At 32.7% G+C, this 14623-nt stretch overlaps 1 protein-coding gene across 2 annotated transcripts; it reads left to right on the top strand.

Moving 5' to 3' along the window:
- The first annotated feature begins 2922 nt into the window (after window positions 1-2922).
- LOC112003178 (uncharacterized) lies at window positions 2923-6246 on the top strand. Of its 2 annotated transcripts, none has more exons than XM_065775851.1 (3): window positions 2923-3355; window positions 4593-4844; window positions 5434-6246. In XM_065775851.1, the coding sequence occupies exons 1-3, from the start codon at window positions 3302-3304 to the stop codon at window positions 6076-6078; spliced, it is 951 nt and encodes a 316-aa protein (XP_065631923.1). In that variant the 5' UTR covers window positions 2923-3301; the 3' UTR covers window positions 6079-6246. The 2 variants fall into 2 exon arrangements, with proteins under 2 accessions (XP_065631923.1, XP_023891135.1); XM_024035367.2 differs by having other exon boundaries at window positions 2929-3355; window positions 4606-4844.
- Window positions 6247-14623: the final 8377 nt, after the last annotated feature.

The following is a 14623-nucleotide window of genomic DNA, read 5'->3' on the forward strand; positions in this document are numbered from 1 at the left end:
TAAAAATTGTTCTCATAAAGTCTTCCATGAAATGCTACAATGCATCAATAGAAGAATGAAATAAAAACACATGCTATTTTAGAAACAATAAATTATAATAATAATAACAACAACAACAACAACAACAATAGAATATCATACCAAACATATCATAAACAAACTAATAGTTATGGATACACTAAGTTAATGGCAGTAAATTGGAATGAAAAAAATAAAAATAAAAATAAACGTTACAATGCATATTTAGTACATTAGAATTATCATCAAGAAATCAAATGTCAATTAGTAACCATTACTTGGAAAACAAAGAGCTTGATAGAAGTAGTTAAAGATGATCTTACGAATGTCAATAAAATCAATTGTTACATTCACTTAATTAAATCATATAATTAAATACAATCATACAAAAGTTAAATTTAAAACTAATCAAAATCTAATATGGAAAACCATATTTCTTATCAAAACTAAAAAGAAGATATTCTTCAATAATAATAGAAATATATAAAAAATAAAGATGGAATTTTTCAAAATCCCATTTTTGACATTTCATTTAACATTATTGAGGCAACATTAAGACAGGATATAAGAATTTTAGTTTTTAACTTCCATAGAATCAAATGTTTCCCACATTATTTCAACCTTATGGAAAATAGGGTTTACATGTAGCATGCAAAATGTGTACAATTGACTTAGAGATATACAAATTAGTCAACCAACTATGGTAGAATTAAGGTTTCAAAATTTAAATAAAACAATTCTACAATAATAAAAAATTATTTTGCGATGAACATGAATATGAAATGCATTTCTCTTCATTAAGTTAGTTCAAATTACAAAATAATGATAACAATGAGACCTCCCTTAAAAAAATAATCATGCGCAATGCGCGGGTCCGCGACTAGTATTTCTTAAAACGTCAACACTTTTTTTAATCATATAATAAGTTGCTTGCTCTAATCCTTGCCTCATGAAATTAAATGGGCAAAAACCTAATTCATAATATTGACAATTTTTAAAAAAAAAAAGAAAAAAAGAAAAAAGAGATAATCTTACATAGATTGGAAAGGACATGAATGTACCTTGGCATATCTTCAATTAGTTTCTGCACAAGAATCTAGTTGATTATGAACCCTAGTTATGTAACCCAAGTTCAACCTAGCAATGTATATACATTCGCATGCTGTTCTGGTGTGAGTGTGTGTGTGTGTGAATAGGTGTGCCGTTTTGTAGGTTTATCTTGAGCTAGTAATGGGGTACACATGACCCAAACCCATGTTACCTTAGGCTTTAGAGGAGACAATAAACAAGTAAAAGACAAGGTAAGGCATGCTCATATAGAATATAATGTTGAAAGCAAAATCATATGGTACTATTTTAATGGTGTGAAGCATGTGGATGTGTGTGGTTGTGATTTCCCTGGATAAGACTTTGAATTGTTGTAAGGTTTTATTTTTTTATTTTTTTAAATAATTAGTTTTGGACAGGTATGTTTTGGCTCTTTAGGCTTTTAGAGGAAAGTGATGTGTGGGAAGTTTCCCCTTCATCTCAAATCTCTCAATTGGGTTTCTTGTTATTATTAACACTTTTTATACTGTTATTAAATTTCTACACTTTAATCATATGATTATGTAATGTCGAATTTTTTTTGTCTTGTGGTCTTCCTAAGATATACATATATATAAACAACTAGAGCATCATCACCCATTTCCCAATTTTCAAGTACATGTGGAAAATTTTAAATGATGCTTTTTTAGTTATGGAGCAGACACAAGGAGACAAGTGTGAAAAGTTTTTCTTTTTCAATATGATACCCACAAAAAGAAAATAATTAATAGAAATAAATAATGTTGTACTAAAAAAACAAAAAACAAAAAAACTAGATACATGCTCAAATTGAAAAATATGATTTATGATGCCTTTTCATGCAAAAGGAAAATTTAACAATATTAACTTCCTTTTTCTCTCAATGTTAGTCATACATAGGTAATAAACTACAATAAATCTAGAAAAGCATAAATTGTTACGAAATGTTCAATCTATTTTTTTTTTTTTTTTTAATTATGTCTGTGTGGGTTCATACTCCTTACTATAAAGGAAACCAAGCATGTAAAATTTTTTACTTTCAAATGGGAGGTGGTAAATACATAATTCAAATTCAATATCATCTACTCTATTACCATGATAAACTAGGTACAGTCCCAAAAATAAGTTAAATTATGATAACCATTATTCTATCAACAAAATAGATTTAGATTTCGTAAGATGTAGCTAAGTAAGCCATGTTTGAACAACATAAAGACCAACAAAAATTTTACAGTTGCAAAGGGAAAAACAACAGTGGAATCCCAACACCTGAAAGTTGGGTACTCTGATAAAATCTGAATGACAACAATGGACTAAATAATAGACATGAATGTTTAGTACGGAGAGAATAATTGGATCAGAATCATTGAATTTCCTCAAAATATATAAAATAAAAATAAAAATAAAAAAGAGAAAAAAGAAAAAAGAAATAGGTATGGAAAAAGAGTGGTATTGTTGTAGGAAAGAAGCACCAGCATTTCATATAATTTTCATGCATTTCTTGATTTCTACAAGACTTTGTCTGGAATATCTTGTTCACTGGCCTACATTGGCTCATGTTTAGTAGTCTCATTTGTTCTTATTATATAAATTTATGGGGCCCTCTCTCCCATCTTTCTTTGATCTTCTCCTACTATCGAGTACAACACAAATATACAATATACAATACAATATTAACTTTATAATATCTCTCTCTCTCTCTCTGTCTCTCTCTCTCTCTCAAAATATTATACACACCTACACACACAAGAACATTGTTAGTCCAGCTTTTTTTTTTTTTTTTTTTTTCTTCTTCTTGCTTTCCTTCATTCAATATTATACACACCTACACACACAAGAACATTGTTAGTCCAGCTTTTTTTTTTTTTTTTTTTTTCTTCTTCTTGCTTTCCTTCATTCACAGCCTGTCAAGCCTGAATTATTAACAACCATGATTCTGATTTGATATATATATATATTTTTAGTGAAGAAGGTGCCTTGTTCTTTCTCTAAGCAAACTGAAAGACTGCAGGTATTGGCCTGCCAATAGATTTGCTGGTGTAGAGGTGTCAACGATCGTTTTTTCAGGCTTCACCATAGTTGCACTGCTTAGATTGCTCCGTCCATGTCACAAAATAAAACAGCTACTATTCATCACAGAATTGGCTAGTCATTCTTTTGGTTCTAGTTTTCTAAGAAGACCAGCTTATGGGTGAAAGCAGTGGCATGAAGGAGGAACATGCTCAATGAGCCTCCTACGAGAGTATCGCGATCAGCCCAGTTTATATCGCCGGTAACGTGAATTATACATGTTTTCATGCTTATATAAGTCTTAGTTTGGGATGAATCAGGTGTTTGAAGAGCTCTGAATGACATAAAAAACAAGTCTTTTAAGTTTGGTGATGAGTCTTAATGCAAGTTCTTGCTTCTTTGTGTCCTAAGTTTTTATGTACTTGTGTAGTTATGTGATAGTAGCACTTCTAAATATTAGTGTTCCTTCAATCCTTCCACTTAATAAGGCCTGGGGACTAAGATGGTGATGTTTATTGCTGTATCATGCATAGGAGGTAGGCCAATAAGTTTGAAAGTGATAATGATCTTTCTAAGAAATAATTAACAGTACAAAATGATGTTAAGATTGAAATGATAGTTCTTAAATAGTAAATTTGCCATGAGAACTGGAATCTCTCTATCTCATATTCTCTTTTACTGTTTATTAATTAATAATTCTTTCTTGCTTTTAAGTCTCTCTGAGAGCATCATCAGATAGTAGTTTGGCTGTTATGTGATTTGATCATGTGGATAGCAAAAAGGCCTATGGAAGAAACAGAAAGAAGTGGACACTTTTTGAGAACAATTTCTTGAGATGAAGACCACTGTTATTATGACCAGTGATGGTGGCACCAAAAGAGTGTGCGAGAGAAAGAAAGACCCACATACCATTTGTGGTATCACTGTTGACCACATCCCATTTTTCTTTTTCACCCTTCTTCATTGTCTGCCTACTGTTGGATTTGGAGCTCCCTATGCAGTTTTGAACATTTCATTTTGTTCCCCCTTTGCTTAGTAATACCAAACGCAGACCCTGTTTCCACAATCTCTTCTGTAGCAAACTAAATAGAAGGGAACTGTTAAAAATCAAAGGTAAGCACGAGTGAAATTTGAGGAATGAGCACCACTAACTAGATGGGTTTGAATTGTTTTTTTGCAATCAAATTTGACTTGGGGTAAGGTTGGAGATGACTCAACATGATCAGATTTTTCCATTAGTCCTTGGTGCTTGAATTTAGCATCAGATAGACTTGGGGTCAACCAAACCCTGTCTCCACCTTACATGTAGTAGTGACTTCCTATAAATCACACCCAACCCACTGAAATGTAGAAAGATAAGAGAGGAAAAAAAGTGGATTCAATTTCTTATTCCTTGCTCTTTAGAATGTATCATTATCTTGAAAAAATAAATTTCCAAAGTTTGTGTTGTGTTTCAAAATGTATGTTGATGTATTTCATAATTAGAAACAAATTGATAGTTATATATTTCAGACATGGGGACTAAACTCGAATACGCCGTCAATCTCTTAGCAACCTCACCAAACAGCAACGGCTTTACTGTTCATTTTGTGGATGACTGGGAGCATTTCAAGAATAGAGGACTGAAGGGGAACTGTTATACAACTGTAGTGGACAGCTCTGAGGACTCCATGGACAGGAAGCTAGAAAAGCACAACTTAGAATCCATCAAAAAGACAATGCAGATGCATGAAGATGACTTCAAAAACCAGGTACCATGAATCTTTTATTAGCTAGTAAACCTTTCACTTCTTTAAGAAATCTCAGATGCCATTAATTTGTATTGCAAATTTTACATGCACTCATATGACATCTACACAAACTTATAGTCATGGGGCTACAGATATGTATGAAAATTTTTTGGTGTCAAATTCTGTAATTTTGTGAAATGAATAATAGAGGCCTCCCCTTTCAGGCTTCCACATGTATTCCATCAATAAACAAATTGCAAAATACTGACTTAATGGTTTACTGACATCACAATCAACACTTTCAAGTATTTCATCCAACTTTATCAATAGCTATATTAAACCTAACTCTTGTTTCCTGCTAAACTACCAGAAACACATTATTGATGTTGTCAATCATTCTAAGAGCCCCACCATCCACCTCTTTATAAAGTATTGATAATGTTTCCATAAATAACTATTTCTATACACCATGACACTGACTTGGCTCCTTAAAAATCCTGACCCTTTCAAGCTTCCTATTAGTCCATTGTTCATCACTTAAAAACGTAGTAGTTGCAAGAATTTGCCACTGGTGCTATTTAGCATAGTAATAACAAACTGAAAGTTGCAGGTGAAGGAACTCCACAGACTCTACAGTGTGCAGAAGATGCTAATGGGTGAGCTGAAAAAAGAACTTAAACAAAACAGATATTGGAATTCCATGACTAGCTCAGATATAAGCCATACTCACTTCATTAACTCCCACCATCCACCAATGCAAACCACAAGTGGATTTAATTTCCAAATTCAGAGTTTGAGAGACGATCCAAACTCAAGGGAGCGAAGTGGCAGTTGCTCGGTAGACACCATGAAAATGGGAAGGGGATTTGATCTTGAAAGGCCTGCTGCTGAGGAAGACATGTCAACAGGAGTCAGTGCCGTTGAGGAAGACCAAGCAGGGCCAAGTTCCCAGATGCCCCCCAGCAGTCATAAGATGAGCGTTGGTGGTTCTGATGAAGATAGTGAAGTAGAGCTGACATTAAGCATTGGAGGTTGCTTGAGCAAGAAGGCATCATCAAAATCCTCAAAAACTCAATTAGGATTATGTGATTCCTCGTCCCATAAAGGAATTAGGGAGATTGATTCATCTGCCTCTTTCAAATCGGACCGAGGAGAGGATTGTAGTGACCCCAACACCCCCATGAGCAGCTCCAGTGCTACATTTGATCAGGAAACAAACAGACCGCATTGGCTTTTCCAAGGTTTAAAGCTCTAATAGGATATGAACATGGATTTGAACTTGATATTGTGTTTATCCTTTTGACTGTATATGGACGATTGTATTTTACACGGTTCATGCATTGAGATATCTGAATTAGTTGTCTCCTTACTCTAATAATGGGATAATTAACACCCCTATTTCTGGGGTGTACATTGCTGTAAATAGCTCATTAGCCATCCTTGTTACACTACTTGTCTTGTCCATTGGTTAATTGTGATGTTTGCATTGCATGCAACATGATAGACATTCACAGTTTATGCAGCATTAATCCTACTTTGAAAACAAAGCAACTTTGTGATTCATGAGCAGATGAGAAAATAGTTGCAAATTTTCAATGAACAAAGATGGTATTTAACTAGGAGAACCTTCCAGTCTGAAAGACAACCAAAACAGTCACTACAAGTAAGAGGCTTTTACATCAAGCAGCATAAGACTTTTAATCAAATAATCCACCAATTAATAATGCAGTACGGAATATTTAAGTACATCAAAGCCACTGATAATGAGTTGAGACTGGCTTGGTCAAAAGAGTTTAGTAAGTTCTGATGGCTATTTTGAAAGGGATCCACTGTAAGTGGGCTGAAAAAGACGCATATAAGACAGCATTGTGGAAACGAGAATGATTACTGGTAGATATCGCGACTAATATTACCTAAAATGTGTCATGATCCATGGGGCAGAAAGTAGTGCGGATTTAGGTAATTTAAAATTGTTGCCAAATCCTTGTCTTTGTGTGATTGCATATCGACTGGGTCTAAATCAAATAATTTGAAACAGTGAGCCATATTTTGTTTAGGAGTAGGGACTTAGCCTTTGATATATCTATCAAGGGAATTAGTGTTCCCTTGTTTGCATTACGTGCCTTCACCACAACCACAATTACAATTCAGATAGTAGAAGCTATAAATGCCAATGTATATTTGCCTTCTACTTTGAATTATTACTATAATTTTGTGCCTTTGACATTGTTTGTAAGGACAGCAAAGATAAGAGAATTTACGCACTATCTTCTGTTTAATTTGTTGAGAGTGTTTGTATTCGGGATGATGTGTTTAGGTTGGTTCTAGTTAACTTAACTAGTAAAGTTTTTTATTGTTGAATAAGAGATATAAAGTTCAATCTTCGTTTACACTAAAAACTGATTAGTGTTTTGATCTGATGATAAAGAGCTATCATTAAAAGCAGACATCATATGTTGAAACTCTCTTAAAAAAATGATGTGTTGAGAAACATTTGCGGCTTCTTTGACCAATATAAGTGTAAACTGTTAGAATTATGGTTAAATGATTAAACTTACAATTTTCTAATAGTTTAAGTTTTTGGAATAATCGGTAATTTAACATGATATCAGAGCAAAAGATCCTGAATTTGATCCCTGTCTTAACTCTACCTCCCATTTAAAATTTTAATTCCTACTTGTTGGGCCCACTTATTAAGGAGAAGTTTAGGTCCATAAGTGAGGAGGAGTGTTAGAATTATGGTTAAGTGATTAAACTCATAATTTTCTGATAACTTAAAATTTTGAAACAATCAATAATTTAACATAAACTTCCCATTTCCATGCCATGCCATGATGTATAGAAATAGAATAGAATTGTAAAGTGCACATATCTATAAAGGTTTACATTCCCATTCCAATATCTATAAAGGTTTTCCTTAAATAAGCTCAATTATGCCATGATGCATATTAGTGGACTTCACATTCATATATCAATGGTAACTTACGTCATTCGTCAATGCCTTTCTACCTATAACTAACCAATTAGAGTTATTTTCTTCTACTTTTATTATCAAGCTATTTGCTCAAGCCCAAGCGCAAACTTCCTTTGATTCGAGTCCACTACCCTCACAACCCATTACTTCTCCTTTGTCCTCAATTTCCCAATTCTCTCCCTCATCATAACCTGTTACCTTACGATGCTCAACCTCTCTCGTTATATCACTTCCAATGATTGATCGGTCCTTTTGCTTCTCATCACCCAATGGTCACTCAATCCAAACATGACATCACCAAACCCAAAATTTTCACTAACAACCTTTCAAACATGGCTTATTGTCTCTTTAGATATTGCTCGCAATATAATTGATTGCAAATGGGTGTTGCGGATCAAGTGTTGTGCCTAAGGTTCCATCAAGCGGTTCAAAGGCGACATTTATGTCAAAAGGCTTCCACCAATAGCTCAATGTGGATTTCAGTGAGACCTTTAGCTTTATTATCAAACCCACAACGATGAATACTATTCTCTTAATTGTTGTATAGTTTGTGAAAAAAATCAATGTTCATAATGCCTTCTTGCACAATAAATCATTTGAAGATGTTTACATGGCCCAACTACGAAGGTTTTACATATGCCCAATTTCCACATCACATATGAAAATTGCAAAAATTCATCTACAATTTTGAAACGTGCTATATGAGCTTGTTTTTAAAAAATGACCAGGCAAATGCTTGAATTTAGTTTCAAGGGATCTATATGAGACTCCTCCATGCACATCTAGGCCAAATAGAGAATTTACCATCTATTTCTTGATACTTGTCTATGCTATTATCATTACTTACGTTAATTTACTGCTATTGATAAGTTGTTTTCGCATTTGCACTCTAATTTTACCATAAAGTTTAGGTTGTATCAATTTCTTTCTTGGTATTGAGGCTGTGCGAAACTCCCACAGTGAGAATCTAGGGGCTTTTGTTTCTTTCTTTGTGAGAATCTCATCTCTTGGAGCTACAAAAAGGAAGTCACAATTGCAAGGTCAAGTACTGATATTGAGTACAAGGCCTTTTCAAATTTTGTTGATGAAGTCAAATGGTTACAATCTCTGTTGTGATACTTAATGTTCCCCTATCCACATCTCCTATACTCTGCTATGATAATATCGGGGCCACTTACCTCTCCTCTAACTTGATTTCCATGTGTTTGAGATATGGTAACCAACAATTCCTCAACAAATCCAATTCCGATTAATAATCTAATATCTTTACAAAGCTCGTATTTTCTTTCAAATCTTCACTTCTACAAAATCAAGCTCAATATTGTTCCACCACCATTTAGCTTGAAGGGGTGTGTTAAGGATTAGCTTGATTATCATCACCCCATATATAAGTCCCATGACAAGTGAATGTTCAAATAGAAAGTGTTTTAGAGGATTCAAATAGAAGGTAATAAGAAAGAATCCAGAGTTGGTAGGTTATACACTTCATTTGTAATTTGAATGATCTTAGGTGATAGACTTTATTTGTAATATGAACACCTCAATTCTATACAAAATTATCATCAAATCCTGTTATAAATATAAATGTCTTCACTTGGTGTTTTGGTAAGGCTAAAATTTATGCTTCATTTTATGTAATCTTTACAGCATTAAATTCATAAATAAAATCAAAATAAAATTCAAATCAAATAAAACTCTTAAGCCATTATTCATCAAAAATATGTACTACGTAGTGACGGAACTAGAATTTTAGTTTGGGGGGGGGGAGTTAAAAATAATAATAAAGAACCTAAAATTATTAATTTATATTAATAATAAAATTATATTGGTCAAAATAAAATAAAATATATTTATTCTGGGATCTATTCCAACTAAAAATAAGAGTGCAGTGAAAATATTGTAAAATTTATAATATCTCTAGACTTTCTTATATAGAAATGTGTATTTTTATTTATTTATCATTTCATGTTAGGGGTACGGTTTGAGGGAAGATGTTTCTTTTCTATTCTAACTTTAGGAGTACAACTCAACTTTATAAATATATGAAGGACTTTTTGGGAGGAGTTAGGTGGGGCACCTGCCCCCTCAACCCCCCGGCTCCACCCCTGGTACTAGATCATGTGCAATTCTTAGATGAGCCATTTCAAAAGACTCAAACTTCAAAATTCCTTTTGAAATACTACTCTGATCCCACCTGCCTAGTATCCTCAACCACATTATTATTGATTTTGCGCTTCTCATTGCAAGGTGAAGTTCAAAGCATCTCAATAAGATTTATCTTAAATAGCACACTTGTTGGAAATCTAGTAGTGTGTCTTAAGGTTAATACATAACAAACCTGCAAAAGAGAGAAAAACGCTTGCAACTAGCTCTCATAACTTGAAAAAATTGAGTATTAGTTTCAATGGGAAAAGGGAAAAATAGAAGGGGTGTGATGAAAAAGTAAGAGACACCCCTATTTGTGTAAGCAGTAATTCATGAGGAAGTATTTCGTGTATCCACCAAGTGTTCAAAAGTGCTAGGATATATTAATATGCAAGTGTGTTTTAAGTTGATCTAATCCACCCCCCCCCCCCCCCTTCTCATGTTGGGATACCTTTTGCTCTTATTGTGATGTTTAAGAACTCAAAAATCTACTAGATGAGAGGAAAATCAATTATGACTACTATTCTTTATCATTGAACAATGTCCATCCCAAAAATGATGCATTGATTATGGTTTTCCTCTAGAAATAGAAACCTACATAAAAATTGCTTCCATAAAGAGAAAACTATCTTCATCAATGTTGACTGATTCTTATTTGATGAAGAAGAAGCATAGTGTCATGTGAGGCCTTTTATTCAACAAACATGGTGTTCTTTTAGAAGCTTCTATGTTTATCACATAGCTTCTATGTAGGGGCGGCCCAACATTATTTGGGGTCTAAGACAAAAAATTGATGCAAGGTTTTTAATATGTAAATATTAATTAAACAAAATTATTTAATACTAATCAAATCAAGGTTAATTTGATACATTAAATACATAATTTGATAAATAATACCAACTAAACTAATGTTAATTTCATATAGAGAATTGAATATCATGATTGAACCATAAATATTAATAATAATATATTATGATTAAAAAAAAAATCTTTATTTTGGATATACAACAATACATAGTTAAGTAAAGTTAAAATCTAATTTTTAATTTTATATCTTGTTTTTAAGAGAGGGAGATAGATATTATTTGGTGTGTGGCTTTGTATGATATCAGTTTACAAAAATTAAAGAGTCAAACTTTTAGGAGAGATTAATCTATAATTGATGATTTAATACATTTGTAACATTTTTTTGAAACATTTTAGAGTTTCAATTGGGTTAGGGTTCTATTGGTCTCGTACATTGAGAGTCTTAATAAAAATGAAAAGAAAAAGTGCACTAAAAGCACTATAAAATGTTCATAATATAATGTGACATTGACTCTCATTGATGAAATTCATCAATTTAACTAATAAATGTTTAAATCAACATTTTGTGATTAATAACATGACAATTTGTAAGCCAATAGAAAATTTGTAGTATCCTTAACATCACTAATAAAAAAAATGCGCAACTTTAATAAATATATATAATTTTATAAAAATTTGGGCATTTAGCCATTGAAAGTGGAGCATTTTTTATTCTTAGGGGATNAAACAACAATAATTGTCATACAAAATCTATTAAAATTTCAACAATTATAAAATAAACAAACAATTGTAAAACATTCCTGATGATCAATCATCAAAGTAAGGGATTAATCTATATATACATAAAGTTTAGACATTTAATTTGATTCCTCAAAATAAATTGAGAAAATAAATTTTAACTTTTCTTTCTATATTCCTCTAATTATTTAAAATTTGGATTTATGATAAAACTCAAATTTTGAACTATGAAAATGCAAGAAATGATGGAAAAATAAATAATGGATGTTTTACTACTTTAGAGTCATACAAGATATTTTATTGTTATTATTATTTTGTGCAAAGTTTGAATTCCACTTGCTTAACTTGAAACAAAAGGAAAGAAATTTGGATAAGTAAAAAAAAATAAAAATTGAATATTGGTCAAAAGTGTAAATAGGTTTGGTGGCATTTATTTCGTGTAGGCTCACTGTTGTGGAGCATTTTTTATTCTTAGGGGATTTTTTTTTTTTTTTTTTTTTTGGGGTGGGGCTTTGGGCCTAGGCCTTGGGCCAGCCTGGGCCGGCCTTGATTCCATGTTTCCAAGCTCTTTCGAGAGGGTTTTTTTTTAGTGAGCCAATTAAATGTGAAATGACTCTTTTGCCCTTTAATCCATATCTCTATCAAAAAAAATTTATCTTTTTATTATTTTTACCTTTGATGGTTTTCTCTTTCACGCATGCATGGGCTTTGTCGACAGATGAAAAAGAAGATTTTAAGTAATTTGAATGTTGACCCAATTGTAGGTCTTTATTTGTCCAATAACAAGTGGTGAGACCAAGTAGGCCAATTTTATTGGCTGGCTCCATGACTTTGGGCTAACTTCTGTTGTACTAAACGTGTGTGATAGAGCACACAAAAATTCTTCTATCTTTACCCAAAAAAGTACAACAATGCAAAGCTAGGCTTGAATATATTGTAGAAAATGAAGTTTATTTGTGATATGGACACTTCAAACTTATTTGGGAAATGAGAAGAGAAGCAAATTTCAGCAATAGTGTTGCCGAAATTCTAAGAAAAAGTATGAGAGAGGAGAGAAAAATGATGTGATGGAGGGAATGAGAGAATTGAATTTTAGTGATGTAATTACTGAAATTCCTACTCAAAATGCAGCCCAAAAAGGAGAGAGGAAAGAATAGGAATTGTGGCAATGGAATTGCCGAAATTGTAGAGTAGATAAAAAAGAATTAAGATAATGGAGTTGCCGAAATTGTGGGGTAGAAAAAAAAATGGTAAAATATCATTTTCGTCCCTAAACTATCACAAAAGTTCGTTTTTCGTCCCTAAACTTTCAAAAGTTCTATTTTCGTCCCTAAACTATCACAAAAGTTCGTTTTTCGTCCTTAAACTTTCAAAAGTTCTATTTTCATCCCTAAATTTTCAAAAGTTCTGACGGAGTGCTGACGTGGCTTGACAGAGTACTAATGTGGGAGGGACGAAAATCAATACATTTGGAAAAGTTTAAGGACGAAAATAAAACTTTTAAAAGTTTAGGGACGAAAAACGAACTTTTGTGATAGCTTAGGGACGAAAATGATATTTTACCAAAAAAAAAAAAAAGACGTAAATGCACTTTTAGTCTCTACATTTTGCACTTTTTTTTCATTTTGGTCCCTACATTTTATTTTTACTTTTTTTAGTTCCTAAACCAATTAACGCCTGACATTTAGATCATTTCCGTCACTCAACTAATGGCAAAAGTTGACGTAGCAAACGGAGTACACTATTGGCACAGTTAATGATAACGTGTCCATTAAAATAATATTAAAAAAATGCTACACCAGCATCCACATCAGCATCTAACCTTAAAAAATAAATTTATCAATTTTAAAAATTATAAAAACAAAAAAAAAAAACATAATTAAAAAAAAATGGTGGAACTTAGATTTGTTATGTTTGTGCCTAGTTTCTTTTTCTTCTTTATTTTTCTTCTTCTTCCCCAGATCTTTCTCTTAGTTTCTCCGCCTCCCTTTCTTTCTTTAGTCTTCTTTCTTTCTTCCTCTTTTTCTTCTTTCTCCCTCTATCTTGGTGCTTCACCTTCTTGAACTCTTTTAGCAAGTTCCTCCACTTCTCTCATCTTCAACGAAATCTACTCCCACAAGTGCTTGTTCGACTTCGGCTTGAACCCACGTCTTAGCTCTCGTCTTGGACCCACATTTCGGCTCGCCTTGACTTCGACTTCGACTTCATGGTCCTCATCCCCACCACTGTTATTGATGAGAATCATTTGCTAGTGCTGGTAGTGAGAGTGGGCGTGAGTGTGAGGGTGAGGTTGAGCATGGTGAGGTGGTAGGTCACCCGCGCCCACGCCATCATATGGGTTTCCGGTTAGATTGGAAACCCTTTCCCTCCTTACTTTCTCATCTCTCTCTCTTTATCTTGGTTGAGTTTGCTGTATTTATTTTGGATTTTTGATAAATTTGAAAAGGGATGATATGGGTTTGTGAAAGGAAGTTTTTGGGTTTGTGATAGAGAATTTGTTGGGTTTGTGTATAAGGGGATTTGATGGGTTTGTGAAAAATGCTTAGATCTTAGGATTGACATCAAAAATTTGGTTGGTTGTCAAATCTGGAAATTTTTTTTTTTTTGGTGAAACTGAAAAAATTGTTTGGTTGCCAAGAAAATGTATAAGTGTATCTTAATTTTCCTTAAAACCAATCTAAGTTCAAGGATGGAGTTCTTCACTACCTTTAGTACATTGGTTGCCACAGTTTGTGTGTGTTTTTGTGGTTATGTTTTTGTGTTTGGTTGACAAGAAATGGCAAGAAAATGCTGGAAAATTTGGGTGTGTGTTGTTATATTTAAATCTGGGTTTGTGTTCATTATGTTATTGTTGAAGATGAACTCAGATATAAATTTATGTATTTTTTTTTTAATTTTAATTCTGCTGTTGTTTTTTTTAAATTGATAATTTTTTTTTAATGTTTGTTTTTAATTTAATTAATTAATGTGTGTGATTATATTATTTTTTTATTCCACCGTCAGCCACGTTAGCTTTTGCCATTAGTTGAATGACGGAAAGGACCTAAATGTCAAGCGTTAATTAGTTTAGGGACTAAAAGTGATAAAAATAAAATGTAAAGACCAAAATAGAAAAAGTGAAAAATGTAAGAACTAA

Source organism: Quercus suber, unplaced genomic scaffold (assembly GCF_002906115.3).
Source record: "Quercus suber isolate HL8 unplaced genomic scaffold, Cork oak 2.0 scaffold_120, whole genome shotgun sequence".
Classification (NCBI taxonomy): Eukaryota; Viridiplantae; Streptophyta; class Magnoliopsida; order Fagales; family Fagaceae; genus Quercus; species Quercus suber.